Source organism: Mytilus galloprovincialis, chromosome 9 (genome assembly GCF_965363235.1).
Source record: "Mytilus galloprovincialis chromosome 9, xbMytGall1.hap1.1, whole genome shotgun sequence".
In the NCBI taxonomy this organism is placed as follows: Eukaryota; Metazoa; Mollusca; class Bivalvia; order Mytilida; family Mytilidae; genus Mytilus; species Mytilus galloprovincialis.
Window position 1 is genome coordinate 9,419,221 of NC_134846.1, and position 16,000 is coordinate 9,435,220.

The 16,000-nt window shown below is 31.8% G+C and overlaps 1 protein-coding gene across 1 annotated transcript in view; it reads left to right on the forward strand.

Moving 5' to 3' along the window:
- LOC143044365 (uncharacterized) overlaps nucleotides 1-15,520 on the forward strand; it is a 43,804-nt gene extending 28,284 nt beyond the window's left edge. Inside the window, exons 15-22 of the mRNA XM_076216320.1 lie at nucleotides 1,278-1,403; nucleotides 3,081-3,206; nucleotides 8,283-8,423; nucleotides 9,584-9,709; nucleotides 11,441-11,569; nucleotides 12,762-12,890; nucleotides 14,191-14,322; nucleotides 15,301-15,520. Of these exons, the coding sequence (XP_076072435.1) occupies nucleotides 1,278-1,403; nucleotides 3,081-3,206; nucleotides 8,283-8,423; nucleotides 9,584-9,709; nucleotides 11,441-11,569; nucleotides 12,762-12,890; nucleotides 14,191-14,322; nucleotides 15,301-15,338 (947 nt within the window). The 3' untranslated portion in view covers nucleotides 15,339-15,520. The remainder of the gene's footprint in view (nucleotides 1-1,277; nucleotides 1,404-3,080; nucleotides 3,207-8,282; nucleotides 8,424-9,583; nucleotides 9,710-11,440; nucleotides 11,570-12,761; nucleotides 12,891-14,190; nucleotides 14,323-15,300) is intronic.
- Nucleotides 15,521-16,000: the final 480 nt, after the last annotated feature.

Below are 16,000 nucleotides of genomic sequence, written 5' to 3' on the forward strand. Positions count from 1 at the left end.
GCTACGCACTTCTCTTAAAATGCTAAACATATGAAACTAAATATAGTGACGTTCCCTTGTCACCATCTTACGGTGTTTATATATCTCAACTTGTACGATTTGCTCGTGTATGTAACATTTTTTTAGATTTTAACGAAAGAAATATATGTATTACTGAAAATTTATTACACCAGGGTTTTCGATATCACAAACTAGTAAACACATTTACTACTAAATTTAAACTGTGCACCACTTATTGCAAACCTGTTTTTGTATTGTTATGAGTAGCACTTTATGACTTAAATTAGGTAAGACCCATCGAAACAAAAGGTGAGACAAATGTAATGTTGTCAGGTCATTAAAGATTTATATTTTGGCTTTGATATTGATTCATTTATAGGGTCTTTGTATCGGAACTAAACACAATTACTTAAAAACCAGTTGTTGGCATGACACGGGTTATGTTCTTCTCATATATGTTATGAAGGGATGATACTAAACCCCTAACGGGACGGATTGTGCCTGATATTCATATTATGAAGACATAATCTTTCAATCAGTTAAATCAAAGTCTGGAGCTAGCATGTCAGTTAACTGCTAGTAGTCTGTTGCTATTTATGTTTTATTGTCATTTTGTTTATTTTCTTTTGTTACATCTTCTGACATCGGACTCGGACTTCACTTGAACTGAATTCTAATGTGCTCATTATTATGCGTTTACTTTTCTACATTGGCTAGAGGTATAAGGGGAGGGTTGAGATCTCATAAACATATTTAACTCCGCAGTTTTCTTTTGCGCCTGTTCGAAGTCAGGATCCTCTGGCTTTTGTTAGTCTTGTATTATTTTTAATTTTAGTTTCTTGTGTATAATTTTGAGTTAAGTATAGCGTTCATTATCACTGAACTAAGACATATATTTGCTTACGGGCCAACTGAAGGACGCTCTCGGGTGCGAGAATTTCTCGCAGACCTATTGGTGACCTTTTGCTATTGTCTGTTTTATGGTCGGATTGTTCTCCATTTCCGTTCTCAATTTTATATTACAATAGAGAACTTATTTAGTGACTTTATAACTGAATCGTTATTGACGTCAAATCTTATGATTTGATAAAAGCTATTTTCAAAAGTAAAACTCATAAATGGCAAAATGTAACACTCAAACACATCAAACGATTATAACATTCAAGTTATCAGTGTTGTAATAAAAGTTTAGTATGTTAAAATATATAAATCTAAACATTCGAAAACATATACCGATTATCAGTATAATGGATAGTTCTGTTTCTTGTCTTTTCAAGAATACAATTGTTCGGATGGTAGAACTAAATGTGTGGATGGACTACAATGTGTTCGTCAAGATGGTATCTGTGATGGTTATGAAGATTGCCGTGATGGTAGTGATGAAGATAGACAAACATGCAAAGGTATAATACACCCATCATCATAAAGGAGGAAATATTCAAAAGTATTTTGAACGATAGTTTTATTTCTCAACATCCCTATTCATGAATGTGTGTCGTTTTTTTCCAAATTTTGTGACCTGCTTGTTTTTGTCTTTTTTATCTTTATTCATGCTTGTTTTTATGTGTAAAAATGACAACCCCACTACTAACAGTGTTATATATGTTGCGATAAAATGTAAATGTCAAAGTATCATTGATTTAAGGAGGCTTGAGGGTATAAAAGTTCAGAAAAAAATAAAGATTTCGTTTTTTCATTACATTTTATTTATTACTTTTTATTAGTTGATACTTTATCATATGGTACAAAAATCATTCCGTTTTGGTCCCAGATGACTTTTATATTGTAAATATCATTGAAAAAGCTTAAAATTATCCCCCTTTGGTGCAAAAATGCTATATTTTGGCATTAACATACAAATATCTTTTTGTGACTCATCGGTGACCTATAATTGTTATTATTATTTTCAAATAACCTGTATTTAAACTAAACTATTGCATAACTTGATTGATTTCTATCATTAAGTTCTTTTTTTATTTCGATATTACCTCTATGTCTCAACATAACATACAAGTGCCTTTACGAAACTGTATGCTTCTTTCGGAGGCAGATTTTTGGCGTAAATTAACGGTGACCCTATTTCTTAATGTTATTTTTCTATTTAGTATAAGATAAAGTTTATTTATAGAAAAATATAGCGATATCCTTTATTAAGAAAACAACATGATTTAGACTCGCAAACCCCTTAACAAATAATACTGTACCTAGAAATATGCAGTTTTCCTGTCATTGTATCTCGGTATCAGACTTATTCCTACTAGCATGATATTTTCACATCATTGTTGATAAAGGTCGAGTGTTTAAGGCTCAGAAATACAAATAGTGTTCGTTATATAAGAATACAAAGGTTGAATTTTCCGAGAGTTTTAAATTATCCGAATTATATCTAAGAACCATTACAAAACAAGAATATTTCATCTTTTTTTTTTTTATAGAAACACTGAATGCCAAAAGCGTATCTTGTTTATAATAGTTACATGTATATTACACATTGGTTTACGTGCTTAATGATTATTCTAGTCAAAATACGTCAAAGTGTCATATATTTGTCCTCCTCCTTAACATAATTGTAATTTGTATCTGTAAGCATGAATAAATTTACGACCTTTAAATGCAAGAGGAAATCAACTAAAGTTAGTCTTATATGCATGATTTATTAGTTGTTAGAGGTTTTGGACTAGCTGTCGGTTAACTGCGAGCATTCTCAGATCTGTTCCCAGTGTCGTTTTGTTGTTATGATGTACAAGTACACATCCACGTCCACTTGTTTTTTATCCATCTGATGAGTTAAGTTTTGCCAACTGATTTTTATAGTCCGTTCTTATCTTGTACTGTCATACCATTTTCCCCGGTTGGGAAGGGTTGGGATCCCGCTAACATGTTTAACCCCGCCACATTATGTATGTGCCTGTCCCAAGTCAGGAGCCTCCCAATTCAGTGGTTGTTGTTGGTTTCTGTTTTACATATTTGTTTTTTTTGTTCAATTTTAACTAAAATTAAATAAAGCCGTTAGTTTTCTTGTTTAAATTGTTTTATATTGTCATTTCGGGTATTTTTTCTCATTTAATTATTTCTTTCAGCAAGGGAATGTGCTTATGGTTTTCGAAAGTGTAATGATGATTATCGGTGTATTAATGAAGAACAGTGGTGTGATGGACGCGATGAGTGTTCATCGGGTGAAGACGAAGATCCCAATATGTGCTTACGTAAATATGTATCTTAGTTATACTGATGGTTATATTAGGTACTGTGCTACTAAAACTTGATAACTGAACATCAACTCATTAGGGGGAAACACATTAGAAAATATAAACATTATGAAACAGTAAAAAAAACATATTGAACTCCAAGGAAAATTTGAAGCGGCAAAACGAAAAGCTTAAACACTTCAAACGAATCAAAAACAACTGTCATATTCCTTATGTAGAAATCTGTGAACAAACAACAGTCAACATTGTAATATAACAATTAAATTTATAAAGTATCTAGATAGACATTTCCTTAAGATTGTTTGTCATACATATTTACAGCGTCGCACTTTTATATTTAGAAAATTGTGAATAGTGTCGCTTCTTGTGAACCTCTGATACCACTGAAAAGCAAACTAATAGCTTTTAATTATACTATAATGGGTATTTAGATAACAATATAACATTATACATTTAACTCGCTCTCGATCTAACAATACACACACAAACAAACACACTCATACATATACACACACAGATACACACACACACACACACACACACACACACACACACACACACACACACACACACACACACACACATATACCCACTCACTCAAACACTTCATTTGATATCTGATTCTAGAAATTGCACTTATTACAAAATGTTCAGCTTCACCTATATAAATCTTAAATATCAGACGTATGCTTTGGTAGTGATTGATGAAATGTTAAAAATTCCATATGTTCTATTTTTCAAACCCAAGTTAGAATACTACCACGCTTCTGTAATTGGATGTCTTATTTATCCGATACTTAGGTATATCAATTTTCTATCCGTCTCTAACAAATGTATGGAGAACACAACACATCGCAAGTATCTTCGGACCGACATTAAAATAAGCTTCGTTGTCTTATTCATATTATTTGAATAAAAGCAGAAAAATGCATTCAAATAAGATCATTTTATATCTTTCAATCTAGTCTATAGCCAGACACCCTATTGACCGTTTCTCTTTTTATTAAATTCATTTCATTCCCTAAGGTGCTCTTTTTACCTTGAATTTTAATCTGCTAAATGAAACAATACGTTACACAGCAAACTACAGTTGCCTGCCACTGCTGCTAGGTTTTTTATCAGGGGTCTGTTGTTCAACTTGTCGTTCAACTAGTCATGTGATTAATTTTAACAAGTCGTTAAAAGGTAATAGCATGATAGAAAATGCAATGATTAAGTTGTGTTTTTGACCAATTCTTTATTATTTTATAAGTTAAGCACTGTGATAATTTTTATTCATATGATTAATATAGGGTAATAAGCAAGTGTTCCCCACAACATACACAATGCATTGTAAATCAGGGCGTATAACTTCCTTTTTTGCATTCTCTCCTCCTTTTTACTTGGGAACCAATTATGCTTCTCGCTTTGCTGACTTGTTTCTTTATATATATGAGGCTGACTTCATACAGGAACTTTTTAGGAAGAAAGACAAGAAATTAACAGTAATGTTTAACTTTGATGATGTTATGTTTTCTGACTATATAATTTAAAATTCGCTGACTATGTTGAACGCATGTTTTCCTTCGAACTTGAAACAAAGGATACAACAGATAAATTTAAGTCTGCAACACATCTTCACTTACATCTAGAAATTGACAATGAGGGTCGGTTAAAAAGCAAATATTACAACAAAAGAGATGAGTTCAGCTTCCTAATTGTGAAATTTCCATTTCTTTGAAGCAACATTCCAGCAGCGCCTGCGTAAGGACTATACATCACCCAGTTAAGACAATATTATAAGGCTTGTATTTTCTATGTGTTGCTGCTCACAAGGATGAAATTAAACCAAGATTTCCAAGTGGTGATGTTGAAATCGTCCCTTCGTAAATTTTCGGACGTCATAATGAGTTAGTTGACCGTTATTTGTACTAACATGCGCAACAAAACGGGTGCCAATTTGAAGCAGCATCTACTTACCCTTCTGGAATACCTAAGATCATCCTAGTGTGTGGTAGGGGTTTTGTAGCCCAATCTTTAGTTTTCTATGTTTGGTTTTTTGTACTACTGTTTGTATTTTCATTTTAAGCAATGGCATAGTCCGTTAATTTTCGACTGTCCCTTTGGTATCCTTCGCCTCTGCTTGCATAAATCTTATCTTTCATGGAATTTGAGTGTTTTGAATTTGACAGCAGACAATTAAAAGTCTTTGTTTAATATATATATATATATATATATATCAACATTATAATGGGTCCTTCAAAAACTTGTATTTTCTGTTGTTAAGTTTGTACAACTCGATACAGATTCCACGTATTCTGTTTTTGATAATTGATGAAATTGTTGTATTGTAACATTCGTGAAATATACGAACTGTTGATGCTTTTCTGAGGGATGCTTTCTTTCACGTCTGCATTTCTTTCAAATATGGCATGCCAAGTTTTAGATAATTATTACGATTGATATAAAGTAAGGAACTGTATCAATAACATACATTGGTGACTACTAAAACTTGAAAATTGAACTTTGACGACTTAAAGATGCATACCCTGTTTTCAGCTTTAAAACAAACAATAAAATATAGCAAGGGAATACATCGTGTATTGTCTAATGATGATGATGATGGATGAATTATTAATGTTCAACGCAGAAAATGAGATACTTTTTAAGACTAGAACATGTTAATGCAATATGCACCAGCCTGGTAGCCTTAGCCTGATTTTTGACGTGTTTGTACACAAGTAACAGTACTAAAAAAGACATATCATACCTCCTCAGACCCGTTATTATGACCATGAGTCGACCAGCCTATCATCTTATCCATTGACGTCGCTTGATTAGCGGAATCGCACCAAATACCAATTTAAAAGTCTTTGGTTTGAACCCACCTCCTACCGCTCGTTAGACGAACCGAGGCGGTGTTTGTTAGTCTCATGTAATAGTTTGTGGTGAAGAAAGTTACATAAGTATGCAGAAGTGGATGAATATTTCTCTTTTTTCAAGTCACGAGAACATGAAGAAACATGTATGTTTATATGAATTAATAAAGTTTTAAATAGTCAAACTAAAACAAAAAAAAAAAAAACACGATGATGTCTCCGTGTAGTTTATGTTTTTTTTACTGTAAGTCACGCTATCAAATAACGATGTCAAAGGAAATAAAAATGATGGTTGTTTTTTAGTGTCTTTTCAGTTTTATCTCAACTGTAACGATCATTACTTGCATAACGTTAGAACATTACATGGTGAAATGTATATGTAGATAACTACATGTAAATACTATAGGGATGCTGCATGCTCTTGGTGCATTTTATATATATCATGTCTTAATAGATCTTGTGGAGCTTTACCGGAGACATGGGAGAAGCAGTGTTCATTGTTAAAAAATCATAGATATACTGATGATATGAATAATTGGAAAGTGTTGTGCTTCCTAGAGATACTAGTTAAAGTCCCCTACCGCAACCACACGGGGGTATACCACTTTTGTTGAAAAAATCCCTGTCTATCTGACTTAGGTTTCTGAAATTCTGAATACCAGGTGCTTGTCTTTGTATATCGTGTCAGCTGAGAAATATGAGACGTTTTATTCACTATATAGTATACTTAATCACTGACAGAAAACACTTACAAAAGTAAATTTTCATTATAAAATATGTGTAGCCTGCTGGTATAGACATGATAGAGTTGTCTCACTGTATCCTTCTTTGACACACAGTTTTACTAAAGAAAATAAATATATAATAGAATAAAAGTTAGCAAAATTATTATTATCGTACTTTGCGAAGTATCTGTGGGCAGAACTATCTCATTAAAATGTACCTGTGTAAGCAGTTAGGTAAAGGGCATTATAAAATTTGATAATATTTGAACTTCGAAAAACGGGAAAATTATTAAAGACTTGCGTTGGAAATAACTTATGGCCTGTAAATTTATGCTGTGGTAAGATTTCTGGTTTTTTATAATTTGTTGAAGGATATCGCACAATAACGAGTCCGTGTTTACAATCGGAACTGCTCAGAAAGTGATAACATACAACCTGCCAAATTGTGCAATTTCTATTATTTATTATATTACCATTAAATGTATCCCTCCGATTCTTCGCCTTGTCTCGAGCTCGTCTATTCCCTTTTCAAATGTTGTTTCAACTTAAATCCTAAAACTTTTTTGTCTTTCTTTTAAATCTAAGACGCTTTCAGAGCTGATCTTTGTTAAAATCCCATAGGTGATAAATACCTCTAAAACGTCGCATTTTTCGAGCTTAAACAATTTTTTTAATTACTAAAGCAGCCATATTGGATGTTTTACTCATATAATTAAAAAATAATACACCCTCATGGACTAAATCTAACGATAGGTTTAGCATTTTAAAAATCTCATTTAATTTAATGACAGGTTGAACAACACTCTAAGCATATTTAATCGAATGTTTAGGAAATATTTATGATTCGTTCGTACTAACAGCAAGTTGAACAACAGATTCCTGATCAGAAGTCAAATGTTTCGCTATCGAAATGAGTATGATACATTTTCCTACCAATTCCTGATGATAAATAAAGAAACTACCTAGAAACTAAAGGTCTTACTACCTTAGATAAATATGACTTTACATGAACAGGTTTTTACTTTAGGTCTCCATTAGTCATATAGTTCTCATGTTTTTGAATTGAAACATCCTGGTTTCTATTAACCATTCCTGCTGTAGGGAAATAGCTCAGAACGCAATATATATTTGTGCTCATTCAATTTGTTTCTTATTTGAAAGTTTTGTATATAAACCCAGAGGCTTATTTTTAAATGCACGAAACGGTATAAATGTGTGGCTTAATTTTGACTCCACATTCAATGTTCTCTGTGCTTATGGCGTACGACCTACCACCGATCAAAACAAACAAAAGATATACGGTTAACGATAATTTATTATTGAGATGACAACAGGCTTCCAAATCCTTACCCTTGATTTTACGTTACTGACCATTACTTGACAAAAATTGATCAAAACAGATCAATAAGGGTCACTAGCAAACCATATAACTTATAGTATTGCCATAATCTGTGATATATTTGTTACATTAAATCTGCATTTCTTTCTAGATTATAAGTGTCCTGTCGGATTTGTAAAATGCAAAGACGGACTGCAGTGTATTCGTGCTTATTCCATGTGTACTGGAAATATTTTTGATTTGGGTTCAGAGTGTAAAGATGGTTCCGATAATGATACAGATCATTGTTCAGGTATAAATTTGGGAATTACTTAAAATGGTTCAACTTAGAAATCAAACGTTATATGGTATAAAACGTTTCAGACTGGCTCTTACTGAAAAAAGATGAAATGGAGAAAATATTCTTTCGAGAACGTATCCTTTGCCAACAAAAGTCTCGATAAAATAAAATTGGGACAATTTGCATCTTTAAAATTCCAAAAAAAAAAAAAAAAAGGAAACGCAATGTTAATTGATTATGATGTGACAGTGTTCATTTTAATATTTCACGGAAAGAAAGGAAAAATGAATATTGTCGCTGAAGTCAAGCTTTTAGAATATATCCTTTCTATTGATTATTTTATCTTATTCCTTTTTTCTAATTTGGAGAAAAACAAATTATAAGCAGTTTAAGGTATAATAACATTTAACTATAGTGTGTCTAGTTTGTTGTGCTGAACCTTTGGCATATACACATGAGAAACCATATCAGTCATGAAGATGTGTGAACAACATTGCGATCAAGTTTGGTAAATAGGACATAATACAAAACGAAAAAAAAAAGAGAGAACATATTTCTTTAAACAAATTAACGTAAATGAGCTGTAACCCCTAGCAGGTGATTGAGCAACTTATATTATTACTACGTGTTTAACCGCTACAAACTAATGTTTGAAAATCTTCAAATATTAAACGACTCATTTGAATGCACAGTTAACACATTTAATTTACATTTTGGTCCTCAGGACTCCTGGATTTTTAAATCCGGAATAAAAGAATATCAGCAACTATTTTTTAAATGAGTGATATACAACGCTTTGTTTACTGTGCATTCTGGTGAGTCGTTTACTATTTGAAGATTCTCAAACATTAGTTTGTAGCGGTTATACACGTAGTAAAAATTGTTTAATTAAATCATACAATGGATGAAATTCGGTGTTGCATCGACAGGCCCTCATTTTATATAAATACATTCGCTAGACATATTCAAAGGTAGTATACACATAATTGATATAATGAATCGAATTTCATTAATTGAATATATTTAATATTATTCACACTTAAGTGTGTAAAATGACTATGTAACCTGTCACTTAATGTGAATCTGAAATGCATGACTCTTCTAAACCTGTTTTTATGTCCCAAATTAGTAATTTGCAAAACAGGTATTTATTTCTTGGTTTGATATTGTAGCTTACGAATGTCCCGTGTATTTTGCAAAGTGTCCTAATGGTCATCAGTGTGTACATCAGTCAATGATTTGTTCAGGGGAACAGATGTGCGATGGCGAATCAGAAGATGAAGAACAGTTTTGTAAAAGTAATTCATTAATTAACTTTTTTTTTATTAAGATGAGTATTTTCTATGGTTACAAGTAGCAGGGTAAAATGAAGAGACTTCGTCACATTTCACGTTTAGCAGAAAAGAGCTATTCCAATTACCACACATTCACGTATATTTCAATTCTTACTATAGATAATGAAATGTTTAAATAAGTAGCCAATATGAAGTGAGTACGAATGTATGTATTTCCTGTCTGGAATAAAATAACTAATTCATAGTCCAATTGCTATGGTGTCTGCTGTTCAAATAAAGTGGCAGTCATTTCATAGTAAAACGAAATTCATTGTATCATATATTTGTAACAACTATTTAATTTCTCTAAAATAACCATTTACACCTATGTTTTGTCGTCGGCCTCTTATCTTGAAAACTATTATAGAAAGATAGCCACTTTAGATAGCAAACATGATCAGCAAGACTATTTATATATCTACAAATAAATCAACAAAGCGAACATCGTGAGTCCACTTATTATTGAAAGTATTGTTTGTTAATGACTAGGTTGATGAATAGTGTAAGATTTTGACTATTCTCTTAAAAATTTTCAAAAATATAAATAAACTCTTATATAGCAAAAACGACCAACAGGGAAAAAATCCGGATCTGGCTATTATGTAGACTCATAGGAGTGATTTTCCCTAATAAGCAAGTGTTCTTCTTTTTTGTCTACGGAGAGGAGTTGCAAGATGAGGATTGTCAGTGATGTGGTATATGTATTCGATGATGTGAACTTGCATAACAAGGATTGAATGATTATGCGAATTGAAATGTTGGGTAAACAGTGTACCAAGTCAGGAATATGACAGTTGTTATTCTTTCTGTTGTTGTGTTTAAGCTTTTGATTTGGCACTTGCTTAGGAACTAATCGTTGCATATTTTCCTCTGAGTTCGGTATTTTTGTTAATTTTGTTTTATGCATTTTTGATGATTTCTTATCAGTGGACTCACGTACGTTTGTTAAGCCTTCCTTTCGTTTGCCCGACATATTCTCATCCGTAAAGGTAACACTCTAATCCGTAAACGAGACTTGTTTATTTACAATTCAAATCATCGGAGCTTCTGGTAAAGTAGGATTTGTCAGTTAAATTGCTAATGAATTGCGGATCTGTTATTAAGATTTTACAGGTCTTAGAGTGTTTGGTTTTACATTTCGAAATAAAACAGTGTTGTTCAGAGTCAATAAACTCAAGCATGTAAGAGGTTTGATAATCTGTTAGAATAGAGTATGTTCGGTGTATTTTTGAAAAAAAGACAAGCGTAATGTTTAGTAATCTACGGCCTGTTTTTTTTTCTTTCATTATTTAAGTTGCATTAATAATTCTGTTGTAAACAAAGCGTCTGAAGTATAATATTTGTTTCTACACATCGGCTTATCATTCCAAGGCACCTATGATATACCCCAGTTCTGAGTGGGATTTCTGATTATAAAGTATTCCGTGAATTGTTTTGTAGACTATTGTTTGTTTTTGGTATTTTTTTTTTTTTTTCATTTCTTTGTCAGTTTGTTTCCGACTTATGAGTTAAATACTCCTTGGTATTTCTTACCCTTTTTTCTCGTTTCGCATCTTCTGGATATGTCTTTTTTTGTTTGCCTGAAACATATATCTAACAATGAAACAGAAAGTCATCATCCTTATCTTACGATAGCTGCACATTGACAAATTAAAAATGAGTACATGGATTATTCATGTTGTTGTTCAATTGCAGCACGCAGCTGTGGTGACATAATGTCGAAATGTGATAATGGATACCAATGTGTGCTCGATTTCAAGACATGTGATGGTGTTGCAGATTGTGCAGATAGTTCAGACGAGGATCCAGACTTATGTGTAGAGAGTAAGTTTATTTGAATCGACTGAATCAATAATTGACATTATGTCAATAAAACAAATAAGAGCTGTAAGGTTTAAGTAATGAAAATAATTTTCCAGGTTCAAAAAAGTCTAGGAATACTTTTTTTTCATTTATCAAATAATTGACAGATTAATTCCCATTTCATATGTTTTCATAATATAGTGTGTGTTGTGTTGCCCAGCATATATTTAGGTTGTCTTCGATTCAAGCATATTTAGACATTTAGAGAATAGAAATTGATTTATAAACATGTTTCTATAAGACCATTTCTTTGCTTCAAGTACACTACCACAAACAAAGTGTACTAACACAATAAATATGACGAAATCATTGTTTTTTATATTGGTGTGAAAATCAGATTAATGGTAATTACTTTAAACTGATTACTTGTTTCTCTAAAAGAAAGAAAGTTTAGCAAATGTCCTTCCAGCTATTATCGAGACAGGTTATATTCTATCATGAAATGTAATGCAATTTGAAATTATTTACACAGGTATCAGAACACGCAGAAGAGATTTGAAATAAGCAACATAAGTTTGATATTATCTAAAGTAAAGCTCAAATGAAATAAGTTAGAAGATAGTTAAATTGTTAAACAAAATATTAAGCACATCATAGTTCGTGAATCATATATGTTAGACCTACATAAATATTCGGAAAAGTATTCCTAAAACATATTTACATAGTCATTATTTACAGTATCATTATATATAATTAATTTTGTAATGGTCTTTATTATTTGGAAATTTTCACAACTTTTAATTGACAAGTCGACCCCCACTTAACCTTTCAGATCTAAGGAACATTTAGTTATGTAAAAGTCACATTTTAAGTACAAGAACAACATACAAACCTTTATTCTGTAAAACTTGTTGGTTACCACATTTCAAACTTAACATTTAAATCAGTTCTACTGACAAAAGGAATACGAATATTGTTTCTAGTGTCGAGTAACTATTAACAAAAATGTTTTTAAAATGGTGTGTTGGTGTTTCGGAAAAAAATATCGTCAGTACTGAAACCTACTTAACTTACGTGTGTTCTTTGCTGTTATTAGTGAATACTCAAATATAGCTAAACCAGACATAAAACACATGTTAAATTGTAATGGGACATCAGTCAAAGGGTTTAAGATGTGTAAGTTTATTCCAATTTCTTTACATCTTTTTTGAAGATCGTATTTGTCCAGTGGGAATGGTGAAATGTGAAGATATGGTTCAGTGTATTTATGAAATACAGTTTTGTAGTATATATCCTGACTGCAAGGATAAATCGGATGAAAGCCCTGAGATTTGTACAAAAGGTAATAAAATATCTTTCATTATTTGAAAAAAATGCCAGTTTTAGTACGCAGCACTAATAATTTTTACACATTTTAATTGTTATTTTTAGCTATCTATGTCATATTTCATATTTTAACAAGATGTTAGCAATATGGTTTAATACACATTAGTACGTCTACGTCTGAAGAATTACAAAAATATATTGACCAAAGAAACTGTACACATATATCAGATACGCACAATCATGCTATTGTCTGTCCTCTTGGTTTATAAATCTTATGTACGTAGAATCAATTTACCAACCTCACTTTTATATGGGATATACTTTCACAACCCATTCCGTATTCAAGAGCTTGCAGCTGCTAGTCAGACTTTATAAAACGTCATTAGTATTTAACAAACAGTTGATAAACCAAGGTAATGTTAAAGAACGTTGAGTCCTTGTTAAACAAATAAAAATAATCGATGGATTCTAAGACCCAGTTGACAATATTTTGTACAATTTCACCAAAAATATATGATGGTCTTAGTAAGATGGTGTAAGTAAAACAAACAGTTTAGTAGTGGAACAATGTCATGAAGACGAAATAAATCTATATTTGTAAGGTGTTTAGTGCAGCGTTTTTAGTCTTTGTCATTTTATTTTCGACATATCAGTTTGAATATCCCTCTGGTATCTTTCTGCTCTCTTTTTTAAGCCTGTACGTAGTTGAAACTTTCATATTATTCCGTTCTGCTTTAAAAGAGGTAGCTAAATTTTTATGTTTGTTACAGATGTCATTTTTCGAAAATGGAGTCAGATGGAATGTTGGTTAATTAGTAATTTTCTTTTGCTGAACCTCAATGTATAATTAACGTCAAATAATAATGATATTATTGGCAGCCTTATCACCCGGGACCACAATTTATTCCTTTACTAGGTCTTTTAGCCTCTATTTGATAGCAGGAACCGGGCTATTATGGTTGTTGTTAGGAGTACAATGTAATATGTTCTTTATGTTGAATACGACTACATTCAATATTGAATTAAACATAAACAAAAGAATCTAAGGACTTTACGTCAGCTTTTTCTTGTTTTATCCATTTCGTGCTGTAAGTAAAGAATGAATCGTGGATGATGTTAAGAAACTCATTCTAATCGATAATTTATTGGGGACGATATTTAGGTACTTAACTGAGGAATGATTTCAGCTCTCGGTCATGGACGATGTTTAGGTCTCCTGTTATAACATGGGAACAGGGCCATCAATGTTTTCGGAATTACTGCAATTTCATGACGTATGTGTATTGTATATTCAAATCTTTACACTATTTTTACAGACAGAGCTTGCCCTACTGGAATGTCTAGATGTTCCGCCAATGACCCAAATTGCATATATGATAGTTGGTTCTGCAATAACCAACCAGAATGCGCAAACAGAGAGGATGAAAGTCGGAATAGTTGCTTTAATCGTAAGAAGATATTTAAATTAACACATGTGTACATCAAGATGTTATCTCGTGTATTTTTAATTAACGCCATGTAAAGCACGCCTTAAATCGAACTTATTAACTTGTTATGTGCAAAAAGAGGCAGATTTGTCCTATATCGACCGCATTTACTCACTTTGTTCGTTTGGGTTAAATTGGAACGATAACAGGACAGGTGAAGTTGAACTTATCATTTTATATTTGCTCAAATGTGCGTGAAATATAAATCGACGTTTCTTTTCATTTTGTTTTTCAAAATGAAATACATGATATGTAAAGTTTCTCAAATATATGCAAAATGCAGTATAAGGTTTATTCTTCCCCCTTTTTTGAATTGACCTTGGGATTAGATTGTTTTGTTTAGACTTTTTCAACCCATCATGTTCTTTGAAAAAATGCCTGTTCAAAGTAAAAAAATATAACAGTTAGTTTCTGTTGGTTGATAAAGACTTATGTTGTCAAGTTTGATACATTTCTTTCTGAGACTCCTGAAATTACCTGAGAGTTCGTCATTATTGTTCATACTTGATTTTTTAACATGTTTAGTATTAACAATACATATCAGCTGGTACTGGTACTTTTTAAGTGATTGCTTGTTCTGGACTAATTTTCTTACAACTGTTTATTTGTGTTCATGACAACAACAAAGTGTTCATACTATTACTTTAAAAATGATACGTAATGCAGTGTCCAGAAATGGAAGATGTTGCATGTAATATATATATATATGTGTGTATCCTATGTCCATACATGAATGTGGTGTCGATAATACTTTCAAATTTCGGTTTTAATTGTTCAAGTATAATGTTTCGTCGTAGTATACATGTACACGTGCAACCTTTCATCTAAAACCAAAAATGGTTCAGAACACGAGATACTTTTTTCATCTGAAAATGTTAGATAATATTAAAATATATTGATAAAACATTGACATAGATTCTTCTTAATTTATCTTTTCAGGTCCAAAGGGATCCACTGAATTTCCGTGGCTGGCATAGCTAGCAGTCTGATTGAATTTTAAGTAAAAACATCTCGCCATACGACAACAGATAAAAAATTGAATTATGTAAATTAAACTACACGCCTTTATTGTATCTGTAAATAGTTAGGATGCAATTTGGTTTGTACGAATCTTGCTTGGAGATGTTATCATTATATAATAAACAAAATATGAAATATGTCATGGAATTGTTCAATTGCGATCCGTATAATTTGTATCGTTAGTCTTGTCATTGGCGTCTCCAGTTACTGCTAAAAGCCTTCATGACGATATAAAAATCAGCTGAAATTCAACACAATGTTTGCAGGGTTTTTTTTTCGAGAAAAAAAACACCATGGTACAACTGATCTACATGAAATATGAAAATTGAATAAGAATGAAACGTTAATTGAGAGAAATTAAGCTTTCTTTCAATTTCAAGATTTGTCTTTTCAGCAGTATGATTTCAGTGTTTTAGTTTTCCAATTTGTAATTTACGCACATTCATGACCAATGTTGCTTTCTTTGCAAGAGAGTAGGACAAAACAAAATATGTACGCGAACACTAACGATGCTTATCCAATCAAACTTCAAAGACAATTATGATTTCAAATTTGATTGTTCACAGTACTTGCGTTAAAAAAATGTCGAAATTTAGTGTCTGTATGTGTTAACAAGTGC